This window comes from Sesamum indicum, linkage group LG9 (assembly GCF_000512975.1).
Source record: "Sesamum indicum cultivar Zhongzhi No. 13 linkage group LG9, S_indicum_v1.0, whole genome shotgun sequence".
Taxonomy (NCBI): Eukaryota; Viridiplantae; Streptophyta; class Magnoliopsida; order Lamiales; family Pedaliaceae; genus Sesamum; species Sesamum indicum.
The window spans coordinates 7384725-7407956 of NC_026153.1; the positions used below are offsets into that span (position 1 = coordinate 7384725).

At 33.9% G+C, this 23232-nt stretch overlaps 3 protein-coding genes across 6 annotated transcripts; all 3 read left to right on the plus strand.

Annotated features, from left to right (window-relative positions):
• On the plus strand, positions 837-3565 carry LOC105171011 (aluminum-activated malate transporter 2). The gene is made up of 6 exons (XM_011092002.1): positions 837-1556; positions 1770-1910; positions 2006-2278; positions 2362-2471; positions 2559-2702; positions 2947-3565. The coding sequence occupies exons 1-6, from the start codon at positions 1274-1276 to the stop codon at positions 3358-3360; spliced, it is 1365 nt and encodes a 454-aa protein (XP_011090304.1). The 5' UTR covers positions 837-1273; the 3' UTR covers positions 3361-3565.
• Positions 5063-8745, plus strand: LOC105171012 (histone deacetylase 8). The gene is made up of 3 exons (XM_011092003.2): positions 5063-5458; positions 7128-7711; positions 8145-8745. The coding sequence occupies exons 1-3, from the start codon at positions 5161-5163 to the stop codon at positions 8439-8441; spliced, it is 1179 nt and encodes a 392-aa protein (XP_011090305.1). The 5' UTR covers positions 5063-5160; the 3' UTR covers positions 8442-8745.
• On the plus strand, positions 12924-17474 carry LOC105171013 (receptor protein kinase TMK1). Of its 4 annotated transcripts, XR_848530.2 has the most exons (4): positions 12925-15734; positions 15973-16484; positions 16829-16997; positions 17105-17474. XR_848530.2 is itself a non-coding variant. In XM_020696647.1 (3 exons), exons 1-2 carry the CDS (start codon positions 13319-13321, stop codon positions 16476-16478), a joined length of 2922 nt encoding a protein of 973 aa, XP_020552306.1. In that variant the 5' UTR covers positions 12924-13318; the 3' UTR covers positions 16479-16484; positions 17105-17474. The 4 variants fall into 4 exon arrangements, 3 of the variants coding, with proteins under 3 accessions (XP_020552306.1, XP_011090308.1, XP_011090307.1); XM_020696647.1 differs by lacking the exon at positions 16829-16997 and having other exon boundaries at positions 12924-15734; XM_011092006.2 differs by lacking the exon at positions 17105-17474 and having other exon boundaries at positions 16829-17098.

Consider the following 23232-nt stretch of genomic DNA (forward strand, 5'->3'; position numbering starts at 1 on the left):
TTAAAAAAATTATTAGGTAAAATAAAAATATATTTAAATTAATTAATAAAATTATGTTTTCTTAGTTGTAGAAATATATGCACTTTGCCATGATTTATTTCCCATCAGACCGTCCACAGTTTGGTAAGATTGAAAACTTTGTCCACGTAATTTGTCAATTGTTGGGTCTGAATTGACGGCTAGATATTATTTAATTTTTTATTAAATGTATGGATATTTGTTTATTTTATATAAATATTTAACTCATTTTATATAAATTATTGTAATTTATTTATTATTTTTAATTAATATATTGCTCAATTTATCGACATCAATCTGCTCCATTTTCTATTTACCTACTCAAAATTCAAATTAAGTCATCGATATAACTAAAATAAATAATCTGTACAGTACTACAACATATGTGTTGCAGCATTAATTAAAGAAAGTCTAGTAATTAATGGTATTTAATTAATCAATTAAGCCCTTAAATGTAGGATCAGAGTGACACCCAATATACATTTACCATTCATAAATGAAGCACGCATAGTTACCTAAATCCAAACAAAGAAAAAGTTGGGATAATTACTTAAATAAACTTTCAGGGTTAAGTATATCAATTTTAGTATAATTATACGTAAATTAACAACAATAAAATTGAATTATCGCCACAATTTCCTGTACAAAAAAGAACTGAAAAAATGCAATTTAACCCATATGATATTACAAATATATAAATTACCCGTTAAGAAAAAAGTAACAATTTAGCTTTCAATATTTTTTAAAATTAAATAATTTATGTCCCTAAATAGGGAATCAATTGCTTCATTGTATGTATAAACAAAGATCATCTAGGCTTTACCCTGTGGCTGTGGTGGCCTACTGGCCTTTGGTTTCGCCAGTGTTTAGGGCCAAGAATCAGCTGTCACCGTCACTGAATAGGGCTTCCCCCACAAAAACGCAAGACAAATCGATTTCAGAGCCGTGTTTCACGATTATACAGCTGAATCAACCCCATCTCACACACACATACAAACACACAATCGAGCGTGAAATTTCCCTTAATGATGATGATGATCAAGACAATGAGGAAAATGTGACATCTTGGTTTCCCACTTCTTGCATTAGTAAGCCCCCAGTTATGAAAATACAAGTCAACATTCAATGCTTTTTCACATGATATGATCTCGCAACCAAGAAAATTAAAGTACCCGCCTTCGACCTCAAGATCAGGGATATATATATATAGAGAGAGAGAGACAGAGAGAGAGAAAGTGCTGAGATTTGAAAGGAAATGGCTTCGTCTGAAAATCGAGAAAATGTTAAGGGATGGAAGAGTGCATGGAGTTGGGGAAAGGGCTATTTTAAAAAGATTGTGAATGTTGTGATTTGTGTAGCCAAGGATGCCAAGAAACTTGGAGAGGAAGATCCAAGGAGAATTGTTCACTCATTTAAAGTGGGATTAGCCATAAGCTTAGTTTCCTTATTCTACTACTTTGATTTCTTGTATGAAGGTTTTGGTGTTGCTGCTATGTGGGCTGTCATGACTGTCGTTGTTGTTTTCGAATTTTCTGTCGGTATGTTTATGCATTTTTCCTATGCTATAAGGTTATATATACACTTCTCGCGTGAAAATATCAAACGACAAGAACCAACTTATATTAGCAGTAGTAGTACTTACCAGCTTTATGCTGACATGACATGATTCACATTGTTTGAATTTTCACTTAGTTTCTTGATAAATGTACTCAAGAAGACACCACGATGACTCGTTGTATACATGAATTCAGGAGCAACACTTGGAAAAGGGGTGAATAGAGGGATTGCAACACTGTTAGGAGGTGCATTAGGGGTTGCAGCGCATCGTTTAGCAATTTTGACAGGGGAAAATGCTGAATCTATCATACTCGGGCTATCTGTTTTCTGGATTTGTATGTGAGCAATTCAGTACTCTACAAATTCAAACCATTAGCTATGAGATAAGTAGTATGTATCTTACAGTCAGTTTCTTGGACTTGTGTTGCAGCTGCTCTAGCAACGTTCCTCCGATTTTTCCCTAAGCTGAAGGCAAGATACGATTACGGACTTCTGATATTCATCCTGACGTTCAGCCTAATATCGGTGTCTGGCTATAGGGACGATGAGGTTATAGAAATGGCACATAAAAGATTGTCCACGGTTATGATTGGTGGCTCTGCTACAGTACTGATTTGCATATTCATACGCCCAATCTGGGCTGGTGAAGATCTTCACAATCTCACTGCCACTAACATTGAAAAGCTTGCTATTTTCTTGGAAGGTATATATATATATTCATTACCATTCATCGATCTGTTCTTTGTTGTTTTCTTTGATTATTGATGTGATGCACGAAATTTTCAGGTTTTGGACAAGAATACTTTGAGACAAGGGACGATAAAAACAAAGAGAATAAAGCATCATTGGATGGATACATAAGTGTGCTTAATGTGAAAGGCACTGAAGAAGTGTTGGTGAGTTGATCTGATCATACAATTCTTAGAATAAGTAAAGATCACAATTACTTGGACCATGAGATCGAAGTTTCTGTTTTTGTATAGGTGAATTCTGCAAAATGGGAACCTAGACATGGTCGGTTTAGGTACCGGCATCCGTGGGGGCAGTACCTTAAGGTTGGAAGAAGTATAAGAGAATGTGCTTATAGAATTGATGCATTGAATGGCTATCTGAACTCAGAGATGCAGGTATATGTACTAGCCCAGAGGTTGATCATGAACCACTTCATTTAAACTTAGGAAAATTACGTATTCACCCTTGAAGTTAGACATATTACGAACAATGCCTGTTTTCAAAGATTACAAGTACACCCCTGAAGTTCGACAAATTACAAAAGATGCCTTTCGGCCCGTCTAACTATCCCTTTAAACTTAAAATGCGCCACGCCTGATTATTAACTAATCAATTGTTCTCTTCAACTTGTATTTGCAGACACCAATGGAAATCCGAACTAAGGTTCAAGAACCATGCACAAAGATGAGCTCAGAATGCAGCTGTGCTCTGAGAGAACTAGCAAAGGGACTGAAAACAATGACTCGTTCAATGTCTGCCGATCCCCATATCAGAAACGCAAAAACTGCAGCCAAGAGTCTGAAATCTTCGCTGCAAACCAGCCTGTGGCCCAACGCAGATCTTCTTGACATAATTCCAGCTGCAACGGTTGCTTCACTGATCGTAGAAATTGTTTCATGCACGATTAAGATAGCGGATTCTGTCCATGAACTTGCTTGCCTGTCGAAATTCAAGAATCCTGACGCAGTGATTGCAAATGAAACGGGGCAGGGAAGAGTGGCAGTAGCTTCAGATATCCATGAGTCCCATAGTGTAAATTTGGTAGTTGAGTGAATGGTCTGTCATGAGACAATGCAGGGAAACAACTGCTTTATACGTACGTATGGGATATATACGAGGTGGATGATTTTAGGAGTTATGATATCTGCAGTATAAAACGCTGAGTTGATGACTGTTAATAGCATCTCTCGCTTGCAGTCAACAAAGACGTGGTAGGAAAATTTATACTATGTTAAGTGTATATTTTAAATATAATGGAAGATGCAATAAAATTTGAATAAATTTCCAATATAATTAACTAGAAGCGTAATTTATAGGGTTAATTATTTTAATATTATTAAAAAATATAATTTATTTATATATAATAAAAATATATGTTGAGTCGCGAATGTGATCATCGACTCGCTTAAAAAATTATTTTCTTTTAAAAAGAAGAGTATTTTTTATCATTTAATTTATTTTTTTATAAATTAATTATATTTAATTAACAACATAATAAATTGAAAAAATTATAATGTTAAAATTTTATTAAGTTAAAAAAAAATATAATGAACTATACAAATGTAATAATGTATATTTTTTTATACAATTCTAAAAAAATACAATTAAAAAAGCCCATTATTGTTGAGACCCCCGCACCGGCATAGTTGATTGTGTAGAACAGGAGTCGAGTCACGAGAATGAATGAACATACTTCACATTACTGTGACATAAAAAATAAAATCAAGTGACATCCCAATCTCAATATTCTTGAAACATATTTGAGAAGTGTGTAGGTATAAAAATTATGAAGGTGTGAGAAGTGAGAAGTGTGAATATGAGAAGCGAGAAGTATGAAGGTGTGAAGGTGAGAAGTGTGAAGTGTTAAGGTACAAAAAGTGTGAACATGAGAAGTGTGAAGTGTTAAGGTACAAAAAGTGTGAACATGAGAAGTGTGAAGGTGTGAAGTGATATTTATAAGCAAAAGATATGTATCATACATTTAATATTTTTTATTTTGTTTTGTTTTTTTATATTAATTATATTCATTAATTTTGAACAACATACTAAAATAAAAAACTCATAAATTTAAAATTGTATAATTATAATTACAACTAGTTTGTTAAAAAAATATTATAATAAAAATACAAATATAAAAAATGTCTACCCATTCCACCAGTGCGTCTGTGCCGTTGTAATTATACTTTTCTATAAAAATATATTCTAATAATAATAATAATAATTTTTTCGTATTTATATTTTAAAAGAAATAAAATTAAAACTGACAGCAATTATATCGCATAATTTAATTGAAGTAACGATACAGAGCAAAAAATTATTATTATTAGAATATATTTTTATAGAAAAAAATAATTTTAATTTAATAATAAAACACAAATGGTATTTGTGTAATTTGATCTAACCTCAAAAAATATTAATCTAGTTTACCCATATTATTAATAATCTAAATTGATAAATCATCTGAATTATATTAATTGATAAACCATATGGATTATTAATTTGAAGATGAAATAGAGATAATTCTTGAAGACAAAAACATCTAAAGTTTTATGAATTGATATCTGTGCCATTGAATTTTTGTTTTTTTTTTAAGTAAGAAAAGGGACCGCAATTCAAAATCGCGGTGCTAGAATTTATTTTTTTTTATATATAAATAAAAATGGCAGGCACGCCTATTTCTTTAAACATTTCATAACAACCTTGTTTTTGTAAATTTTTTTTTTTTTGTGATTATTAAAATAAATTCCCCCCATATTACAGCAGGTATCCGGTACGAGGAAAGTCAAAATTCAAGACTTATGAAGAACCCTGTCTTCTGTTGGTCAGAACCCGTGATTCCTTCAATATCCAACCATGGCGACATCTTCGGGTCGGGCAATTCTTTCTCCTCCGGATCTGCAACCCGCAGCAAAAGATGACGGGATAGACGTTTTCTGGCACGAGGGCATGCTCAAACACAATACTGGTCGGGGAGTGTTCGACACGGGCATGGAACCGGATTTTCTTGATGTGCTGGAAAACCACCCGGAGAACTCGGACCGGGTCAAGAACATGGTTTCAATTCTCAAAAGAGGCCCCATTGCGCTCTTTGTTTCTTGGCATCAAGGACGGGCTGCCCTCATCTCCGAATTGCTCTCTTTCCACACCCAAGGTAAATTTTTTTTCCTTTTATGACTCTGTTTTCTGAGACTAGTCGATGGAAAGGTTGTCTTTTGGGAAGTTTATATGATTTAGTTTAATGAAGTCTGTTGTGTCCGCTTGTGAAGACTGTACTAACAGGTTTATCGCAGAGAGGAAATTATGAGCAAATTCATGATAACTCTAACTAAGAATCCCAAATGCATGTATGCAGAAAAAGGTGTCTTCTTTCTTCACTGAACCTTTGCGTTTAACTAGAAAAGTAATTATTTTTTGAATCATGATTGCTTAGCAAGGCGTGCAAGAATTAGGAACATGAGAAACTGCGGTGAGTAATGCTGATTGGCATAGCTCGTGCTCGGTCATGTAGGAGTAGGACTAGAAGAACAGAAGAAAATCTTGTGAAAAACTCGGTAGTATACTTTTACTCGTTTTCATCAGTGACATGATCATCATCGATACATCCAAAATGATATTCGGTTGCTAGTGGATTATTTTAGTAGCAATTTTGTCTAGAAGTTTCATTTATTGTTTCTTCAAGAAATACTTCAGTTGCAATTCAATCTGAAAGTTTCACTTATGTTTCTTTGTTATTCCCGTGCATGGTTACCAGGACCACCATTATGTATTGCCCCCATTATATTTTTATCCGTAGTTTCTTGGCATATGCCCTCTTCAATCTTTTGTTCCTTTTAGTGTCCTTTTGCCGTGTTCTATTATTTCCTCTGGCTTTCATTCTTGGGAAATTGACCTTTGAGCTCTTGTCTTGTTATATATGCTAAAACTTTGGTGGTGCACAAACTCAGTCTTGTAACCAGGATATGTTTCTCCTGATACTTATTGTGTTCTTCCCTCATATTAGTCTGATTTGGTTTGGTTTGGCAGATTTAGTTTTGAAGTAGGAGGCCATGAAATCTTGTCTTGCAGCTACATACCATTTCTTCTTGTTCGCTTTTTTCGTTCCCTAACATTTGGGACTATATATTTACCCTATAGTAAAGAGCTCAAACAAGGGATTTCTGATTATTTTTTTTCCTACCATGATGATAAATGTACATAAGTTGTAGTAACGGAGCATGACTACAGCTCATTTAATACACTCCTTCTGTCCGAATTTAAGTGTCTCATTTTAAGTGAGCACAAATTTTCAACAGAGAGCGTGAAAAATTGGAAGTATCATGTGTCTTCGCTATTTTTCCTTAACAGCAGTAATTGGAGTTAGTGATATTCACATTATTGTAGGTGAGAGAGTGATTTTCGGAAGCAAATTGCTTTTCCAGGAAATATCATATTGTGTGTGAACATCTTTAATTGGCAGTATGAAAACAAGTTCCTTCATAAACTCTCGAAGTCGCTGGAGCATGTCGACGCATGGATCCACCACTGAAAAAGACTTGCAATTCCTGTTAGTGTAAATTCATAACAGCTACCATTATGATATGAATATCTAGAAGGAATAAGCTAATTTAACCTTAATAAAACTCAAGGCATTGTAAGGAACTAAATAACACCATTAGTACAATTACAGCTGTATTTCTATGCTGCATCAATTTGATTGTGTTAAATTTGATTAGTCCATCAATTCATGTTGGTTACACTGTGAATGGTCTTGGCGAGTTCTTCTAGATTACAATAAACTCAGATTGGCTCTCGGGCTGACAAACTTTTGCTGAATTTCGCAGAGTACATAGATGAGCTAGTTGAGGCAGACAAAAAAGGTCAGGGCAAGATCATTTGTCCTGGAACATTCTTAAACCCTGGATCATGGGACGCCGCACTTCTTGCTGCAGGTACCACTTTGTCAGCAATGAAGCATATTCTTGATGGGCATGGAAAAATTACTTACGCACTGGTCCGGCCACCGGGTCATCATGCTCAGCCTACTCAAGCAGATGGATATTGCTTTCTTAACAATGCGGGGCTTGCTGTACAATTAGCTCTCGACTCTGGCCTTAACAAGGTTGCTGTCATTGATATCGATGTCCATTATGGGAACGGAACTGCTGAGGGTTTCTATCGATCTAATAGAGTTCTGACGATCTCCCTTCATATGAATCATGGATCTTGGGGCCCTTCCCATCCGCAAAATGGAACTGTGGATGAGCTAGGTGAAGATGAAGGATTTGGCTATAACTTGAATATACCTTTGCCAAATGGATCTGGAGATAGAGGTTATGCGCATGCAATGACCAAATTAGTTGTACCTGCAGTTGAGGAATTTAGGCCTGAGCTTATGGTTTTGGTTGTTGGCCAAGACTCTAGCGCAGTAAGTTCAACGAAATTAAGTACTAAAACATTGCAAAATAAATTACTAGTTCATCTAGAAAATCTTCTTGATCCGAGACTATAAACGGATACATAAGAACGACCTTTGAAAAAGTTTCTTGTGTGCCTCATAGTGAAAATGGTGTAACTTTGCTATATCAACTTACGCTCTCTTGGTCCATTTCTGTTTTCATTCTGCTGCTGCTTGTGCAAAATGTTTGTTGCTATACTATCGTGCGTTGTCTTATAAGAAAATTACTTTTGGTTAACAAATTTACAATGGAAAAGGTATTTTGTAAATTTGTACATCCATTCTATCTTTTATTTAACTTGAGATATTTGTCAAAAAATACAGCTCAGCATCGGAAAATTAACCTCAGTTTTGTCATCTCATTCAATTTTCCTTGTCTTGGTTGTTTCTCTTCTTGTCTCAGTTTGATCCGAACGGAAGACAGTGCTTGACGATGGAAGGCTACAGGAAAATCGGGCAGATAGTTCGCGAAATGGCCGACAAGCACAGCAACGGGTGTCTACTGATTGTTCAAGAAGGGGGATATCATGTTACATATTCGGCTTATTGTCTGCACGCTACTCTTGAAGGTGTGCTCAATTTCCCGGCTCCTCTATTGCCTGATCCTATTGCTTATTATCCAGAAGATGATGCTTTCACCGCTGTCGTTGTGGAATCCATAAAGAAGTATCATAAACAATTCGTCCCATTCCTAAAGTAGGCTTCATCGGTATCTTTTCACCGCCACTGGGTTGAGGTTCTACATTTGCACTTCCTTAAGGCTGTAGGTTGTAATTCTTTCTTCAAATCCTTGTACCAAAATCAAATCCATTGGTCCAAATACAACCTAAATGATCTACTTGTGGATATAGATTTTTTTCTTTTTTTGACATTTGATGAATTAAGATTTTATGGTTGTCTCTTAGATGCCTTAAAATTCTGTTATATTCTGAGGCTGATTTCTGTAATAAAGTGAGGCTGTTGCTTCTGAAACATTATGAATTATAAACTGTTTGTGTGTGTTAGATGGGGTTTGCTTGTGGTGTGGTGACAGAATTATAGGCAAAATCAAAGCATACAATATATTATTACTCAACTAAAGTTTGCATAGAAATAGGTATTCATCCTGCTTATTACACTTTTGCTTTCCTGGGAATGCCTACTTTTTGAGGTAGAAGGATGTTAGGATTACAGATTTTGACTTCATACCTGAATTTAGGGACCAAGATTGGCCCATAAACCACTTTATTTTGTTGGGTTTCTTTTTAGAAAAATAATAATTATATACATGATTACATTAACATGTTAAATTAATTCAATCAATAAATTAATATGATTAAAAATAAATAATAAATTACAATAACTCATACAAACTGACACAAATATGATTTTGTCAGTTGTGTACTCCATCAAATTGCTTTTCTTTTCCAAATATAAAAATCGTTTGAAGTGATTTTGATTTTAATCACTGTATAAATTCAGACAAACTTCGATAATTATTGGAGAACATTTAGATAAGCTTATAAACTTTTTAAAATACCTTATATTTGAAAATTTTATCAAGTATTTAGTATTTTTTTCAAAATCACGAGTCTGTAAATTTGAGAAGCGTGAATTAAGAGCTCATAAATTCTTTTAGAAAAACTCTGGAGTTTTAATTTTATTTTAGCTCCTTCAATTTTAGTTATATATTACTTATGAAATTATCATTAGTGAAAGTTCCGTGACCATATTTATCCCAACACTTCACGAATTTACTTTAGAAATAAGATTTTGGTATCTTTTAAATTTTAAAACATGTCTTTTTAAATGACCTATAAATTGCTTATAGAAATATTACAAGTTAACAAGATTTGTTTCAAGTTTCTCTTACAAAGAAGAGAAACGGGCTGGTGAAGTAAGCATTAAATTCTGCAAATCTTTAGAGAATCCAAATCTAAAGTGTAACAAAAGTAGTAATGCTTCTCGGACCATGTGAATTGTAATTAGTGAAAATCGTCCAATTAACACATGATCATGATATTTAGTGCTCCGTTCACGTGAATTTGTAGTTACATAAGCTGTAAATTGTTGATATTTAACACATGATGATGATATTCAATGTCATGTTCGTGTGAATTTGTAATTACATGAGCATGATAATATTGTTGTCGTCCATATGAATTTGTAATAACATAAACTGTTAATTTTTTAGTGGATACAGAATGATAATGATGATATTATACGTAATTTGACGATTGATAACTTATGTGGATACAAATTCACCCCAAAGTCATCACCAATTCTATGGCTAGGGGTGGGTGGGGTGTGTGTGTAATGATTATGGGTCTCCGGACCTGAGAGAAAGATGAAGATGGGGCGTTGGAAGAATCTGCACAGTTTCACTTTACCTCGTTATGTTGTCTATTCATGTGTTGTTCTTTTCTCTCATGTGTTGTGATCAATGTGATGTTTCTTTGCCTTGCTTTTTCTCAACAATATGTATTTTAATTATTGGCTCTCCTGATGCTGACAATTATTATCTCAATATATTATTTAATATTTCAATGTATTTTTTTACTAATTATTAAATTATAAATAATAATTTCATATAATCATTATTACGTTGAAATTTTTTGAGTTTAGAATTATTTAAATAAATTCAAAAATTTTATTATTATAAATTAGAAATCTATAATCCCAAATTTTATCAATCCACATATAACCTTACTTATTTTGAGGCCAATTCAGACTAATTGTTGCAAAAACACCTTATATCAAGAATTTGATGGATTCTTTTGTCATTTCACTTCCTCATTCTTATTTTCACTCAATAATAGCTACAAATGATGATTACTTGTGCAAATTCAGGTTATTTTTTGAAATAAGTGGTTGTTGATTTACTATAATAATAGTTATAGATAATATTGATAAATTGGCGTATATTAATTATCGATAATTAAAATTTATAATACCAACATAATTATAATCTATCCATTATAAAAAAAAAAAGAAATTAAGGAAAAGATTTTAAGAGAATTTTGAGAAATATAAATAAGTAGTATTACTTTAATCTCCAAGCTTGATTAGCGCGTGTTTGGAAGCGGAGAAAAAGGAGGGAAAATCATTTCTCTCGCCACCGACAAGGGAAAGGAAGAATGTCGGCAACAACATAACTCAACTCTGGACCCTCAATTTTTACTGTCTCCCCAAACAAACCCCATAAATCTAAAATAGTTAATACATTTTTTTTTTCATTGAAATATTATTTAATTTGATCACTATAAAAAATTATATCTATTACGTATCTATATAAAATGATTAACTTCACATTCAATTTGATCACTATAAAAAATTATATCTATTACGTATCTATATAAAATGATTAACTTCACATTCTCAACCATTTTCAAACGCGTGACATTCCGATCGAAAACTAAAAAAAATAAAATTATGCACAAAATTTAGAATATTTTATATCTTTTAAATTTGACTTAAAATAGTATATATGCGTTGCGACGAGCTTTAACGAAATGAATATTTTAGGGTGGTTAGATTCTTTTAGTTGGGATAATAAAAATAAAATTAATTTAAAATTAGAAATAATTATGGGAAAGAAGAAGACATGAAGGTCCCGTGTCCGTGTGTGTGTGTGAGATTATTACAAAATACCTACCTGCTTTCACCTTTCTCCGCTCACTCCCACAATTATCGCCGCTCAAGCAGCTTCGTTTACTAATGTTTATGGCCCCACATTTTAACTTTTTTTTTTAAAAAAAAAAAATTATAACAAACTCGTTTGATATAATCAGAAATACTTTTTCGTTATTTAAAAATTATAAATACTTCCCTTATATTTGATAAAATTATGTAATTCTTAAATGGGGGTTTTGAAATTGTCAATTTTGTTTTTCCTATAATTATATTTTTAAGAAAAATATAAGCAAATTGAACAAGATGGATGACAAAATTTTAAAAAATTATATAAAAAAAAGTCATTTAGCCATAAAAAAATTCATAAAATTTTTAAAAAATAAATAAATTTGTAATTCTTAGTTCAGGAGAGCATTTTGATCAGTTTTCACCACATAAAATAGATAAAAATCTAACGGTAACTAATAAATTGGACTATTTCTTTCAGTAGACATCAAATGATGCACTTATAATTTAATGAAAATTATAGGGTATGCATGTAATTAAATTTAATATAAAGGAATGGAATGTAATTTACCCTAATATTGATGTGATTACTTTAATATAAATAAATAAAAAAGGGACTTGCATATCAATTACTTCGACTGTCTTTTAACTAGGAATTGCGGACTAGCTAGGTCATAGTTACTGTGAAGTGTAAGCTTGTTATCACAGTCAACATATCAATGTAATTTAAGCAAAGATATGGGCTGATAATTTTAATTTTGTAAAAAATTATTTTGACAATTTTAATCTGTAATTTTAAGAATGTCTTTCATTAAAGAAAATAAATAACATGAATTTGTTAAAATAATTAGAAAAATGCACAGGGCCAACTTAATTGGTTGCATTTTTTCCTACTATTTTGATAATTTTTTATTATCTTTGTCCTTAATGTGCAAAATTTTAAATATATAGAACAAAATTATTAAAATAAATTCGTACAAGATTAAAACTATCGATCCTCCATATTTAGAGGACTACATTGCAAATTTTCCAATCTTAAAATTCTCAAATTAGATTTTTTGAGTATATTATCCAAGTTTAAGTGAAGAATTTTCTGTTTTATTTTAATATTATACAATGATGTCATATCAATGCGTGTATGATATGTGTATTCATTTTTAAAGTGTAATTTTATTTAATTATACAATTTATTTTTTTTAGAAAAAATACATGTTAATTAAATTAATATTAAAATATGATAAAAGATCACTGCCGACAAGCATTCAACATGAATGACTTTTGCTACTTCGGCTGCAATTTACTAGTTCGGTTACACTATCCATCAACCACATTGTAGACATGTTAGGCAGAATAATAAATCACCAAAAAAAAACGCCTATAATTACCAACTGTCTTAATTTAATTAAAGCTCCAAAATCTCAACTTCAGACACAGTATCTATATCAGGTCTTTTTCACACCAGATGATCATAAAATTACATAAAGAAAAAAAAATGAATAATGTGAATTAATCGGGGAAAAAAAACACCATCCCACAAAAGAACAAAAAGGGAACAGAAAACCAAGAAACAGAAGTGAGAAAAAGAGAAGAGAGAGAGAGAGAGAGAGAGGTGTAGTAGTCATCATAGACTTGTTTTAGGGTTTTGATCCAAATGCAAAGCATTGTAAACCCATTAAAAAGATTAACTGTACTGACAACTTCCACATGTCCCTCTTCTTTCTTAACTTGGGAAAAAAAAATTCCCATTTTTCCATCACCGTTTTGCTCCGGAGGAAAGTTCAGGGCATTCTTGAATTTGCATGCACGGTAGAGAAACAAGGTTTGTCCATGTTTTCTTGAGGTCTGAGCACATATTCTTTGTGTTTTTCGCTTGGGGGCCTCTTTTGTTTGGGCTCCTGAGGAAATTGGAGATGTGGGCTTCTGTGGAAATCTTGTTATGATGTAGTTAGTACATGGAAGATGGGAGTTGATTCAGGGAAATTCGTGCGCATTGTTGTCGGATTGTTTGTTTGCCTTGTGGGAGGTGTTAGTTGTGTTACAGACCAAAATGATTTCAACATTCTGAGTGATTTCAGAGATGGTTTGGAAAATCCAGAGCTTCTGAAATGGCCTGATGAGGGAAATGATCCATGCGGCCCTCCTGCATGGCCTCATGTGTTCTGCTCTAATGGCAGAGTCACACAGATTCAGGTTCAGGGCCTTGGATTAGAGGGGCCTTTGCCCCAGAATTTGAATCAATTGGATAAACTCTACAATGTTGGCTTTCAGAGGAACAAATTCACTGGAAAGTTGCCTACTTTTAGTGGATTATCTAACTTGGAATTTGCATTTTTGGACTTTAATGAATTTGATGCAATTCCTACTGATTTCTTTCATGGGCTTAGTAATGTTCGTGTGTTGGCTTTGGATAGTAACCCCTTTAATCAAAGTTCTGGATGGACAATACCTACTGAGCTAGCAGAGTGTTCTCAGTTGGTGAATTTTTCTTGCTCAGCTTGCAATATAGTTGGTACTGTGCCTGATTTTTTCGGAAAGTTGCCGTCTCTTGCGTCTTTGGAGTTGGCGTATAATAGGTTGACTGGTAATATACCATCCACTTTTCAGGATTCCATGTTGCAGATGTTGTGGTTGAATGATCAGGATGGGGGTGGGATGACTGGTCCAATCGATGTAATCGGTACGATGGTTGGGTTAACAATGGTGTGGCTCCATGGAAATCAGTTTAGCGGATCGATTCCTGATGATATTGGGCGTTTGACGTCCTTGAGGGAACTCAACCTCAACAGAAATCGGCTAGTCGGTCTGATCCCATCAAGCTTGGCTGATATGAAACTTGATCTGTTGGATTTGAACAATAATATGTTCATGGGTCCGATACCTAAGTTCAAAGCTGCAAATGTTTCTTACAAATCGAATTCGTTCTGTCAATTGGCTCCTGGCGAACAATGTGCTCCTGAAGTCAGTGCGCTTATAGATTTCCTTCATGGTTTGAATTATCCGGTAAGACTTGCTTCTGCATGGACAGGCAATGATCCTTGTAGTGGCCCTTGGTGGGGGATCACTTGTAACTCAAGGAACCAAGTTTCTGTCATAAATTTGCAAAAGCTTGGGCTTAATGGCACACTTAGTCCTTCACTGGTGAACTTATCTTCACTCCTTGAAATTCACTTGGAAGGAAACAATATACATGGCACGGTCCCTGCAAATCTGACTCAGCTCAGATCACTGAGATTGCTGAACTTAAGTGGGAACAATTTTGAGCCACCATTGCCAAGATTCCGTGATGGAGTGAGAGTAGTAACTGATGATAATGCAAAATTTCAAGCCAAAGCACCTGAGCAGTCTCCGTCACCAGATGCTGGACCACCTCTTCCCCCTTCTCCAAATGACAGTCCACAATCGCCGCCAAATGATAATCGTCCATCTGTTGACAGTAAACAGCCACCGGCAGATTCTCCGTCTTCAGCTATTAATTCAAGTCCTCATCCAACCAGTGCAGTAAATGAGCAGCAAAACCCCACAAATTCAACAAAATCTAGAGTGATGGTTATAGCAGCTGCAGCTGCAGGTTCCACTGTTTTTACACTTTTTGCAGTCTTTTTGACTTTCTACTGCATTCGCAAGAGAAAAGAGACAAAAAATCCTCCTTCCAGTATTGTGATTCATCCTAAAGATTCACCGGATCCTGATAATACAGTGAAGATTGCTGTAGTAGATGGCTCTGCCTTGGAAGCTCAAACTGGACGTGGTACCATGAGTGACGGATTGGAGAACGGTCAGGTGATTGAGGCTGGGAACCTCCTCATTTCTCTTCAGGTCCTTCGCAAGGTGACCAACAATTTTGCACAAGAAAATGAGCTTGGACGTGGAGGTTTTGGAGTAGTTTACAAGGGTGAGCTGGAAGACGGAACTAAACTAGCAGTAAAGAGAATGGTAGTTGGGGCCATGAGTAACAAAGCATTGGATGAATTCCAATCAGAAATTGCTGTGCTTTCGCAGGTCCGGCACCGCCATCTTGTATCCCTTTTGGGGTACTCTGTCGAAGGAAATGAGAGGCTTTTGGTTTATGAATATATGCCTCAAGGTGCTCTGAGTAGACATCTATTCCGTTGGAAGAGTCTAGGTTTGGAGCCCTTATCCTGGACAAGAAGGCTTAACATTGCTCTTGATGTTGCTCGAGGAGTGGAATATCTCCACACCTTGGCACATCAGAGCTTTATACACCGTGATCTGAAATCATCGAATATTCTTCTTGATGATGATTTCAGGGCAAAAGTTTCAGACTTTGGATTGGTGAAGTTGGCACCTGACAGAGAGAGGTCGGTTGCAACTAGGCTGGCTGGAACCTTTGGATACCTTGCACCTGAATATGCGGGTAAAGAAACATTCTTGAACTGTCTGATAAATGAGCAAAACCCAGCCACACTTTTGTTGTTGATCCTAATGGTGGAATAATTAGGACTTGCAATGATATTACAAAGCTTGCTTTATATATTGTTGAACAACTGTGTTATATTACAATGTGAACCTGATCCTTTGAGTTTTTCTTGTTTCATCTTATTATCAATCTCTCACTGTTCTCCTCGGTTTCATGTGTCTCGTCTCCGCTTCAGTGACTGGAAAAGTTACCACAAAGGTCGATGTCTTCAGCTTCGGGGTGGTATTAATGGAACTTTTGACGGGACTAGTGGCACTTGATGAACAACGTCCTGAGGAAAACCGGTACTTAGCTGAGTGGTTTTGGCAGATTAAATCCAACAAAGAGTCACTTATTGCTTCCATCGATCCAGCTCTTGATGCAAAAGAAGACATTTACGAAACTATTTACTCTATAGCAGCATTGGCTGGACATTGCACTGCACGGGATCCAAATCACCGCCCGGACATGGGACACGCCGTAAATGCGCTAGCTCAATTGGTCGAGAAATGGAAACCATATGAGGAGACAGATGAGTTTTCAGGCATCAACATGGCATTGCCTCTTCCACAAATGCTGAAGGGCTGGCAAGAAGAAGCGGAGACCCAAGATTTCAGTGGCACTAGTCAGGACAGCAAGGGAAGCATCCCGGCTAAGCCGTCAGGATTTGCAGATTCTTTCACTTCTGCTGATGCTCGTTAAGTGAAGGTAGCGTTTTGGTAAAATTGTCTGTTGTGATCTGATAATAAATTGCTTGTTTTCTTCATAAACATGATCCCATCATGTAAATTGTGGTTGTTTGCACGCTTTATGATCATATAGTTGAGGTGATCTTAATATTATAATGTAGATACAGAGCAAATGTATGAAGTATTTTCCCTGGACTTGTGTATTTTCGTTTGTGTATTTGTTAATCAGCATTTGTAAGGCATGCTTAGTACAAACTGTTCCCTCTCCCCGACCACCCCTACTACACCTTGCATGCTAACTTATTGAATATGAAAATGTCATTATTCTTTGTGTAATAATGAAAACTTACATAACTCTTGTAGCTTCAACGATTATAGCCTCTTGGCAGTAAACCAGTCTGTTGTAAAGTAGGAAAGTGATATGAATTGCGAAGGCCACTCGGCTCATATATTAAGCACCAAGTAATGAAAAGAAGAAAGGCTCCTACACCAAGCAAGGATGAAGTAGGAACCGCAACCACACATCAATATGGTTGGCAACCTCCATTGAACTTGCCCACCTGAGATCGGCCCAAGTGGTCGACCCTACATAAATAATTCATGTAATTACTTATGTTCTGTATTTGTAAATTATTGAAGAGTGCAAATGGAGGAGAAGAGGGCATCATATTTTAGTCAGAACCCGGACAACTATCTATCCCACATGGAGAGGGAACAGGACGGACTTGAGGGTGAGGCTAATAAATTGAAGGGGAGAAGCGATGTAGAAACTCACGCAGCTGCGCGGTGAGCCCATAGCGAACTATTCTTTCGCCTTTTACTAAAGAATACCGTGTGCTCGCCGCAATTCAAGCAGCATACGCCACTTTTTGGAGGGTCCTTTTCCTTTGGATAAGGCCCCAACAATCCAGTTTTTATTAATTTTTATTTAGTATTCTTCCGAATCCAATATTAGCTGTTGTAGTTTATTCATAATATTTCTTTCATGGTTTTGTAATTTTATATTATATCTTCTGAACTCAAAGATATTCGATTATATTTTAAAAAATAAATGTTGTTTGGATAAAATAAAATTATAGACCTTATAATCTATTGTTCATGGAAAATTTGTAATTGATTTGAAGAAAAGAGTAAAAATTTGTTAAGAATTTGAAAAATAAGTCGAAAACTCCGAAATTTTCTTAAAAGAACTTCGTAAGCTCTCAACATTTTGTTTTTAATTTTAAAAGTTATTTTCTTTAGAAAATTTATGAAACACTTTGCAATATCCTATAAGTTCAACTAAATGCCTTTCGAGTTTTGTGTTTTCCCCTTTCGGATTTTGCTCTCACGATGACCAATGCAACACACACAGTTGTGGGTTATTTGCCGTCGGCAAGATTCCTCCCACATCGAATAATTATCAAATAGATGAGTGTGAAATAGAATTTAAAGAGGAATGATTGAAGTAAGAAAATCATCTTTGCGCTTGGGGCAATGACGCAGCTAGTGAGGTTCTAACCGAGGCGCGTCTATTGCTGGTTGAAAACTATTTCCAAACCCCCTCTTAGGCCTGGGTTTGGCTCAGGCCTTTGAGAATTTCTGGAAGGGCTCCCTCTAATGAGGGTAAAGCCTTACATCTCCTAGTTCAAAGCTTTGCACTAACTAACAAAATATGCAGTTTACTTGTAGTTCGACTAGTCGGTACTCACTCCCACCCAACCTAGAGAACTGACAGTGACATTTCGGCCCCCCCTTTGTTTTGGGATATTTGGAAAGAAGAGATTTCAACACATGGATTCGTATAAGTAGGAACTTTTGACTCTTATAAATACTTCCAAACAACTTAGGCTCAAGGTATGTTAATTTCAAGAGAATTATGTATACTTATTATATCCTTTCTATCGCATACACGAATTGATTCAGTCATTAAATGATTTTAGCTGAAGACCCGCGGACCCAATGTCTGCTCATTTTCTCAAGTTTCTAGTATTGAATCCATGATTTGGCTAGTTTTCAAGTCGACCTCAATCGGGATCAGTATCTGTTGATTATATTAATTTGTAATGAGTTTTATTAGTATGTTAAGTTACAGCTGAAAATCATTTCAATTTTATATTTATTAGTATCTATTTTCTCATGCTTTTCTTTTTCTTGGTCTTTTTAACAAATATTTTTTTATCAAAACGTAGAGCAATATCATTTTCATTTCTTTGGACCAAAAATGATTTCACTTTGGAGCCGGCCTCTTCTCGGGCCTAAGCGATCAATTACTCCTCAAAATGTGATTTGGACGTTTGGAATGTCTAAATCAAAGCCCACATAAAGATTAGGCTTAGCCCATTCTAACATAGGCCCAAGAAATTATTTATGTTATATGTATTTCTAATACAACATCTGCTATTATTAAAAATTCACATTAGATATAAAACTTTATATTTAGGCCAATATATGTCACTATGCATTTTAATGGGCTCAAGCCCATTCTCAACCAGCATATAAAAATTATTGTTACTTAATTATTAGTATTGTTATTATTATTATCATTATTATTATTTTGGAAGTATCACCAAGACTCTTATAATATTGTTTTAGTAATCACTAATTATTGATAATAATCATTGTTAATCAAAATTCTATGAATAAAATAAAAAATTATGGTTAATAAATATTTAATACTATCACTAAATTTTTTGTCACAGTAATTAGTCTAGACATTAATAAAAGAGGCATGCTTAAAGATGAGAGGCTAAAAAATATCATCATTGGACATTGCTCTCAACTTTAATGATTTGATTCCCTTCTTAATGGTTCTTCTTTTGGGGATTTTTAGGAGCAAAAAGTGAAATTTTGTAATATTTTTGTTTTTCCTGATTACCAAAAAGTGACATGATTTCTTGTGCTAATTGGTGGGGTTTTAACTTTTTCTCTTATGCCTTTTTATATATCTTCAAGATAATCAAACATATGAAATTCCACAATTGTATAATTTGGTGATCTTGATTGATAATTTATCTGTTTACAAATAGTGAAATTAATTGATTAGAATGTCCTAATGGCAAATTATGTTATGTGGGGTCAAATGGATATATAATTGATCATACCACACAATAGTGTAATGACATATAAAGACTAAATTATCTTATTGAATTTTCTACTTCAAATACTTCAATTTCATTTAACATATAGACTCCAAGTGTGTAAAGATTATGAGATCTATTTTATTATGGTACAATGAAAAAGCAAAGCAAATTCAATAAAGTAAAATATATCTCTTACAATCGTAAACATTATGATCGAGTGGTTAAGGATCGAATGCTGTCAAACCAAATATATGAGTTTGGAACTTTTTTCAAAGTATTTGATGGTGATAAGCTTACGTACTGACCTCTCACGATCTGTATTTACTGTCGACGGTTTAAAATTTTAATTTTGAATAGACTGATGATATAATACGCTCATGGTTGAATTGCATATTGTCACCTTACTTTCTCATTTTGCTTATTCAAAAAAAAGATTAAAAATTTTCAAATATAATGCCCATCTTTTTACAATTAATGAGAGTGTAAAGTCTGTTATTCATATTGATGTAACATTTCATTTAATTATTTGATTAACTAAGGTACAAAAGAGCTACAATCATAATTGAAATCACTAGTAGTGTGTTGTCCTAATGAAAGTGCTCCAGAAAACAAGGTGAGGGAAAAAGGTTATCATGCTATTTGCAATTCTTTTGACATCATTCAGTTACATATATGCACATTATTTAACTAACAGGCTTATAAACAGCTCAAATTTACATTTGCAATCGATCTGTGACACATACTAGCATTATCAATCCCCTTAATTAAGGGGTTTGGAATAGATAAACGGCATCATTATCATAAACAACACCAAGTGATGCAGCTTTTGGTGCCATATTTACTTTGACTTCATACAGATCTTATATTTTGTCCTAAAAAAAGCGTCTCGCTAGTAAAATGAGACTTTATAAGCTACGTAAGTTTTTTTATCTGTAACTGATATGAAACGCTTGATAGCATTACTATTATAATCCTAGCGACTAAAATACACTGTTGGATATAGACCCTTCAGTAGCGAGCCCAAAACAGAGCCCTAACTCAACTATTACAGAAATAGTGGGTCATGACAAACCCTTAAGTATTACAGAACAATAGGTAATATAAACATATCTAAACAATGTAAAGAATAAATTTACAGATCTATTAATAATACTACAAAAACAGTAAAAAAAAAAAAAAGATAAGGCTCAGAGAGTCAGATCTGTAGAGGAACACCCGACGTCTATAAAGACCGACAACCTCTCACGGTTGCTCAAACCCAATCGTCAAACAGACCACACTGAGCGAATTGAATTTCTTATTTCAATTCACATTACATATTTTATTTTATTTTTTCATATACACATCGCATGTATAAATATAACGCCATCAATCTTATATAAAAAAAGATTTTATACATATAATTTATATGTGTGAAACGAAATAAAAAATAAAATAAAAATTAAAGACAAAAATCTAATCCACGTCAAAAGACTCTCCTCAATAATATATATTATAGATACAGATACTTATGGTAAAAAGTAGAGCTACATCCAAATTATATAATTGACATTATATTATTTACACTGTTTAATGATCCATGTTTGGAAAAAACCAGGTAGACTACGTGGTGTTGCGGAACACCATGTGCGCATGATAGAGAACGCCAACCGACGATATAGTGTTGTCGAAGCAAAAATGATAAGTCGGCCCACGTATGCATGATTAGCCCTCGTCCCCCTACCGCTACCGTGCGCTTCGCTGCTCCTTTACCAACTTGTAGCGCCAGTTGCCAATTATTCACTCAGTTTTATGTAAATTAGGAACTCAAATTACTTATAATATTTCAATCCAATTATTTGTTAGTAAAATTAATCTGTACTATAGTTTTCTATTAGTTAATTCGACGCAAAAATTAAAATTTTTATTTTTTTAATTATAATGTCAAGATGTTGATTGTATCAATATTTTTTTTTAAGATTTCAAACTTTCTTATGGGAGATTCTGTGTTTGAATTTGCGTGTGTGCGTGAATATGGTGGGTGTGTGCATGAAAGAACATATGCACTGGTTCGGACAACATGTTGATACACTAACAATAACTGTGCGCTATAGTCATCACCTAGTTGCTATGCCGCTTACATACATAAATATAAAAATAAATCAAATTTTCTCTTGAAGGACATATATATACTTACATCGAATCTCAAGTCAAATGGAAGGCTTAACGTACATGTGCCAAGTTGATCGGACGGCACAACGCATACATGAGCTTAGACCTTGCGTTTTACTATAGTCTAAATTCATTCTCAACGCATTTCAAATTTAATATTGTATTCTTTTAACTTAATAAGATGATATGCGTCTTTTCTTACTTCTAATGTAGGATGAAGAAATTATAACCCAGATTTAGTTCAATCGAATCAAATCAATCACGAAAAAATCGTGATATATTTGCTATGTGATTTGTTACTTTATTTGAATTGTACATCAACCACACAATAGTACATTCACTTGCCAAATAATCAATTTTAATTCGATCAAACTCGATTTGAATTAGAATCTTGTCCTCTGTATCGGTCTACACTCGACAATTTCAATAATTTTTTATCTTTTCTTTTTTGTCAATTTAGCTATTTTTTTAAGAAAAATGAGGAATATATTTTGCAGCGAAAGAAGATACGGTTTTTATTCCATTAACTCTGAGTGTGGAGAGATAGTTGACCGGAAACCTGTAAAACAGGCACGTGGCACGTGCATATGACATGTTATCCAGGGGAGCAATACCTAACAGAAGCACGTGCTGCGCCACTGCAATACAGCGATGAGGGATGACACCCTATCCTATTAATACCACCATAATTACGCTACATTTATGCGCATTCAACCATCATCCCTCCACTTTAAATATTATTTAAACTACAATTTATATACTTTATTATATACATAATATCATCATTTTACTTCATCTTCATTCATAATATTCAATATTATTATTCAATATCACATGAAAATTAGGTCTTTGAGCTGCAAATAAATTCTGAAACTCCCACAAAATATTTTTTTGCAGGACATAAATACGACCATATTCTCGTTAAAAGTAAAATAATGTATCAAACAAACAGACATTCAATCGTAATAAAAAAAAAAAATACATGTTTACATCTTTTGATGTTGTTCGTACGAATTGGATCTTTGTTATGAAATTGTTTGAGACATTGTAACAATGTGCATAAATAAATATCAGATGCATAATTTTACGTGGTTTGATGAATTTTTCTGCACCAACGATCACTCAACATTGATTTCTAATATGATTGGTTTTATGTATATATTACAATAAGAAAGTACTTATTATAATTTTATTAGTGGTAAAAAAAAAAATAAATTTTGATCCTCGAACCTCTACTTTTGTCTACTCAGTATGGGATTGTATTAGCGTCCAATGATTTTTGACTTAATATAATTCTGTATGCTGATAGGATTGATTGTTAATAGATGTTTTTTTGAAATAAAATTATAAATTTCAATTACAAAAACTCAATATCTTTGTGCAAAAATCTCTTATTATTATCAACAAGGACGCGCGACTCGATGATATAAATTCCTACTTTATATTTGAATTTTGGCCCATTTTTCTATAAAATTAATCAAAATCGATTAATTATTGGGCAGCTGTATATTTATGATTGAAGGCTCATTTTATATTTAAAAATAAATAAATAAT